Below are 6,758 nucleotides of genomic sequence, written 5' to 3'. Positions count from 1 at the left end.
TACTCGAAAAATGTGGCATGTAATTTGATCATGATTTATCTCGTGATCATTTGGCGGTTGCTTGACAAGTTAATTTAAAACTCTAACCATGCTTGGGTTGTAGACTATGAAACTTAATATAATGGCAAATTTTTTTTTATATATTATTTTAATATAAAAACTGTCATTTTTCAACTGCAGGTGTAATTATCATCAATATCAATACTTCATAAAAGTTTGATTTGATGTTTATATATTTATCGGAAGACAAATATGTAACTTTATTTTCGATGATGGCCAAAATAAGTAACTTTAGAATACAGCCATATGATAAGGATTTTACAGTTTTTTGTGTTGATTTTGTCGTTTACAATATGTAGCAATAATAATAATAATAAAGCAAAATTCATCACCCGTCAAAATTTTCTAACAATATTAATATTCTTAAAACGATAGATTACCGTTGTAAAATCAAGTGATGCTATTATTAATATTAATAATAATGATGATACGAACGTGCATAATAAGAAAACTGAAATAACAATAGTAATAATATTAATTAATATGAATATTAATAGTAAGGTAAAATAAAATAATATTTCTAATTTCTAATATTTTAATGGAATAGACTGTTAGTTGTGCAGCTAGACACAAAATAAATAACATAAAATTGAGTTTCAATACATTAGAGATAAACATTTTTATGTTATAATTATGAATAGTTTACTTACCAATTCAAATTTAAACTATACATAGTTGGTTTATATTTTTTTTATTGAAATCAGAAAAGTCCATATTGGTGGTTTGATATTTTATTAGACGCAATTATTTTCATAGGCATGATGTTATGCCCCAATAAACCCTTTTTACTAACATAAATTTTTAAAACGATGGATCACCGTTGTAAAATCAAGTGATGCAAAAATTAATATTAATAATAATGATGGTAGAGACATGCATAATAAGAAAACTGAAGTAACAATAGTAATAATATTAATTAATAGGAATAATAATAAAGTAAAATAATATAATATTTCTAATTTGACAGTAAGAAAACTGAAATAATTAATTTATATTTTTATTTAAAGTGAGGCATTTGATTCATTTGACATTATTCAAAAATTCTAAATTAGGTCTCATAGCCTCATTAGGAATTTGTTCAAAGTATAAATCTTAATTTGGGTTTAGATGTTTTAGTCAGATTTTATCGGGTTTCTCTCTAAAAAATATAACACTGAATGTTTATGGACTTTTTTTCTTTTGGAACTAAAGGATAAAAAATATAACCCAAATTTCTCAATACATTAGAGATAAACATTTTTATATTTTAATTATAAATAGTTTACTTACCAATTCAAATTTAAACTATACATAGTTCACTACAAAAAATTCGACTTTCAGCGGCGACATTTTGTCGCCACCAAGTCGTTGCCGTAGCGACCGTGGCTGAAACTTATCAGCGGCGACAAAAAAAGTCGCCGCTGAAACTGGACATTCAGCGGCGACAGAATGTCGCCGCTGAAAGCTGATGAGTTTGCCGCTCAAAACTGTTGCCACTGAAACATGAGAATCAGCGGCGACTAATGTCGCCGCGGAAGCTTGCTTCGGCGGCGACATTGTGGTCGCCGCCGAAGCTTGATTCGGCGGCGACATTGTGGTCGCCGCGGAAGCTTGATTCGGCGGCGACATTGTGGTCGCCGCGGAAGCTTGATTCGGCGGCGACATTGTGGTCGCCGCCGAATCAAGCTTCGGCGGCGACAAATGTCGCCGCTGATTGTGATTTTAATTATTTTTATAATATATTAATTCTGCAAAAACTTTTATTTATATTGCTGATAAATATTATTAAAAGGTTTAATAAAAATAAAGTAATTAACACACAAATATGGTATATTAAATAATAAGATTTATAACCATGAAAGTGTTCTTTATGTCTCTAACTGAAAAAAAAATTATTCAATTAAAACATACATTACATAATACAGAAGAAAAATTACGTAGAGGGATCAATATTAGGGACGCTAGAAGTAGGGGTATCTGCAGGAGCATTTAACTGCATCTTTTGCATGAAAGCAGTGAACTGAGCTTGTATTCTCTGTTCCATCAACTGCTCCATCCTTTGTTCAAGTTGCGTACACTCTGCTTCCATCTTTGCTCGCTCTGCAGCACGTTCTGCTTCTATCTTTTCTCGCTCTGCTGCACGTTCTGCTTCCATCCTCTCTCGCTCTGCAGCAAGATTTGCTTCCATCTTTTCTCGCTCCTCTTGAAATCTTCTTTCAAACTCTTCATACAATTGGGTGCGTACATTCTCAAGTGAATCACTAGATTGAGTGTGAAGTCTCTTCCTCCGAGGCTCTGCTCCATAACCTTTTCCTCTAACATATCCTGACCTCTCACCAAGAACAGCTGTCAATATCTCATCAGAGGTTATTCGAGCATCACTCTCTAAGGATTGCTGCTGAACGAGCTCATGCATGCGATCCTATAGTTACAAATTACAAATTACATGAATGAAAAAAATATAATTATTTAATTAAATATAAAGGACAGATATTTATACATACATGAATCTCTTCAGATCGCGAATCCACCCACTGTAACTGGCCATCTGCAGTCTTCCTAGTATGTGTTATCTCCCAAACCTGATCTGGGGGGGCAGGCTGTCCAGTGGTGGGGTCTCTCTATAAAGCATAATATACAAAAATAACAAATCTTGAAAAATAAAAAAATGGATAAAAAAATAAAGTGTAGTGAAGAGGCAACTTACTACAGAGAACTCAACCTCCGCAAATGATCGGGGACCACATGTATGCTTTGTTACTTGTTTTGCTCGGTTTTGTGTGTTTCTAGCACTTTTGTTCTACATCAAATTTGAATAACTACTAAGCACGTTGGTCTATTTTTTTTTTTATCAAAATCAGAAAAGCCCATAGTTGGTCAATATTATTTTCATAAGTATGATATTATGCCCAATACACCCTTATAAATAGACATAGAAGCATTTAAACCACGTTTATTTATGGATAGACTTTTAAAAGCGTAAATCAAATACGGATAAAATATCTGTGTTACGCCATCCACATAAAAAGCATATCATGTAGATCCACTACTCGACATTTTAGGCTACGTTTCCAGTCATGGCAGTTGAGGTAGCTGTTGGGCACACAAATAAGCCAACATGCCATGATATCCCTTAGAAATAGCACCCTATACAAAGCCCATAAAAGAACTCAATACATACAAGCCTTTCTACTTGACCAACCATTACCCACATACACACAAAACATCTCATTTAAATTGAACACGGGCATAAATAACATCATTCTACATTAGCCCCTGTGGAATAAAGAATCAAAGAGATAGATTGTAGAAAACTTCTTTAAAAACTACATTGGAAGTCTTGTTGGTGGGGTTTCCTTGATCATCAAGAATCAGTATTTTGAGACCCTGCTTATTTTGAACTCTAGAGATAGCAACATACAACTGACCACGTGTGAAAACAAGACAAGGTAGAAATAAGCCAACATTTGTTAAAGTTTGACCCTGACTTTTGTTTATTGTCATGGCAAAAGAGAGCATGATTGGAAACTGGCTTCTACACAATGCAAATGGTAATGAAGTTTCTGATGGTGTAATAGTAATGCGTGGAATTAAGACTTCTTGGCCTGTACCAATCCCTGTGATAATCTCTGCTCCAATCACATGTTTCTCTAATCTTGTGACAACCAAACGGGTTCCATTACATAATCCTATTGATTTATCTAAATTCCTCATCATCATTATAGGAGATCCAATCTTCAAGACCAATTTGTGATTTGGCAAACCAAACATGGTGATTTTGTTCAAGAACTCAACTGAGTGCATTTGTGCAATGGAGGCACTAATACCATCTTGCTTAGAAACACTATCTGCACTAAGATACACAACTTCATCCCCTGGTAACATTGAAAGCATATGATTATTAACATCATCAACTGTTGATAAGTTGGATGTTAGTATTGCACGGTTTTTGAAATAAGATTTATCATCCCGATTATTAAGTAAATTTCGATATGTATTACCAATAATGCAATCCATTGCATCACTTGAGGGGAATAGTAACAAATCTTCTGGAATAGTAATGGTATCATTAGTGCCATCTTCTACATCTATTTCACCATCACCAACTGACACAATCCAGCGTGCAAACTCAGCTATTTCCTTAGAACACTGTGACGAATTACCTGTAGTCAGCCTTACATTTTTTGTTAGTTTAAATACTTTGCAATCATTCCATATGTAAGATGCATTGATAGGGGCGAACACAATATCCTCTCGACTACCTCTGGGTATAACAGGTAAAATTTATCTAAAATTGCCACCAAGGACAATTGTCTTTCCCCCAAACACTTGATTTATAGCATTGGGGTTTGGAAGCTTCATTATGTCTCGCAGTGTTCTATCCAATGCCTCAAAATAGTACTTGTTTGCCATAAGAGCTTCGTCCCATATTATCATGGTGGTTTCTATCAAAAGCTCAGCAAGAGGTGATCCCTGATGTATATTACAAACCGAATCCTCAGTTATTGCAAGGGGAATGGCAAATTGTGAATGTGCAGTTTTTCCATTGGGTAGTAATAGTGAGGCAATTCCTCTGGAAGCAACACTCAAGACTATCTTTCCTTCTGATCTCAGTGACGCACACAATGCTTGCCATAAGTATGTTTTACCTGTCCCCCCATAACCATAAACAAAAAAGACACCACCATAACCCGTATTAACAGCATTCATGATAGAATTGAATATTGTGGCTTGTTCATCAGTGAAACTATTGAGATATTCATGCAGTTGATGTTGAAGAGCAACTCTATCAAAGTCCAACTCAGCCAAAATCAATCTATTTATTGTACTTCTATCAGAACAATCTTCTGGTAAAGGCATGGATGGATAATCCTGAAGGTTTTTGCCATGAATTTTCAATAGTTCTTCAATTTTTAATAAAGCATGATTGTGTAGTTTAGTGTTGCTCAATATAAGACCTACAAAAATATGTGTATTATTTTGTCACAGATATCTAGACAAAGATAGAATGTGGTATAACCAAAGCCAAACAGAAATAAGTATTTAATACGAAGAAAGCGTTCTAATATATATTTAAATAAACCAGAAATGAATATCTAATACGAATAAAGCATTTTAAAATATATGATTGAAAAACTGCATGACATTTACTTTTTGTTCTTCTTAGGTAGTGTTGCATGCCTAATAAAGATAAGTCAAAGATATGGGTAAATTGATACCTGTATAACCAGTTAATTGTCATTGCATGTATGTGATGTCTTCAGCCATGAATCTCCATGTATGCTCCCACACAATTTCTGGTTGAGATATGCAGTTGCACAATAATAAGATTGAAAACATACGACGAAGATAACTTGGAGAAGCCAAGCCCATTGATTTGCTTCTTTCATAGCATCAATATATTCTCTGTCATCCTCCAATAGGCCCAATGCATAGCATGCATCTCTAAATGTTGGATAGAAAATGCTATCAACGGTCCTTAAATCTTCATATGATGTAGGACCTCTGACTGTAGCTAGCAGTAAACGCAAATAATAGATCTCTCCAGACCCAGGAGGCACATAGTACAATCTCCCTATTGCAAACCCCGATTTCCTGAAGTCCCAGTAATTACCATTTTTTTTGTACACAAAGTTGTTTGGAAATTCAAAGTATGTTAATCTTCGTGCTTCCCCATATAATTTATTTGCATTCATCCATGCTTCAAACATTGTGAGTTTTCCAGCATTATGATTTACCACCTCTTGTAAGTCAGCGTTATCTTCATAGATAATTGATTGCTGATTAGGGAGATGAAAAGACAGCCTTTGTACTGAAGGTGTTCTAAAGTTTATATCATAACTAAGTATTCTCCAAATAGCTTCACATGGTGATAAATAGCGGACATCATAATACATCTTTATCTCATCATGGTTTGCTCTAGAATCACTTGAAGACGTCTCTGTATAGAAAGCTGCAATAGCTCGATCATGTCCTTTGCTCACATATTTGAATAAATATTTGATTGACTCTCCATGCTTGGTTCGCTCAACATTAATATGTGCCTGATACTTTAATAATAATGTGCTGTTGTAAGGTATGACACTTCTATTGTCCAATGGTATTCCATTTTTCATTACTTCTTGGCCATTATCTAGTCTTCTATAACGCGGGTAGCCATCTTCATGGATAATGGTGCTAGAATTGAATGATTTTGGATAAAATTTTGAACAGCTTCCATTCACCATACATGGGGATTTAGGATTAGCTACGCTACAAGGTCCGTGCATCATGTAAATGTTAACTGCCTCATAAAGCTCTGGTTCTTCATCCTTATTAGGTATCTCAGCACTTATGAATCGGTCAATATCTTGGGGTGTATCAAGCATGGTCTCAGTTGCCAGAAATAGAATGATATGAGCATGGGGGAGACCTCTCTTTTGAAACTCTATTGTATACAAGGCTATTAGGTAAAAGTTCATTAGTTGATATAAGATTGAAGTAAAGAAGATAGTGCGAGCAATGGTGTGTAATGGTATTCTAAAATATAGTAATACAAATTTATGTGCAAGTAATAAATGATAAATATTAATACCTGCTTTAATAGGACCAAAGATATCACCATTTGTAAATCCTGCATCAATTCTTCTAATTTCATGTGAAAAACTCAGCATAAAATATCTGGGCGATCTTCCAACTTTGATTTTTGTCTTTCCAGTGCTCTAGTCACCTCTGGCCAT

General features: G+C 34.4%; 1 protein-coding gene across 1 annotated transcript; it reads right to left on the bottom strand.

Annotated features, from left to right (window-relative positions):
- Positions 1-1,972: 1,972 nt before the first annotated feature.
- On the bottom strand, positions 1,973-6,758 carry LOC114755171 (uncharacterized). The gene is made up of 8 exons (XM_028944046.1): positions 6,749-6,758; positions 6,614-6,652; positions 5,382-6,481; positions 4,338-4,911; positions 4,041-4,202; positions 3,370-3,914; positions 2,544-2,660; positions 1,973-2,461 (listed from the first exon to the last, which is right to left on the bottom strand). Exons 1-8 carry the CDS (start codon positions 6,756-6,758, stop codon positions 1,973-1,975), a joined length of 3,036 nt encoding a protein of 1,011 aa, XP_028799879.1.

Source organism: Neltuma alba, unplaced genomic scaffold, assembly GCF_004799145.2.
Source record: "Neltuma alba isolate B1F8T4 unplaced genomic scaffold, ASM479914v2 tig00010233_pilon, whole genome shotgun sequence".
Lineage (NCBI taxonomy): Eukaryota > Viridiplantae > Streptophyta > Magnoliopsida > Fabales > Fabaceae > Neltuma > Neltuma alba.
Note: the sequence above shows the minus strand (reverse complement) of the source record. Positions and strands in the feature narration are given on the sequence as shown.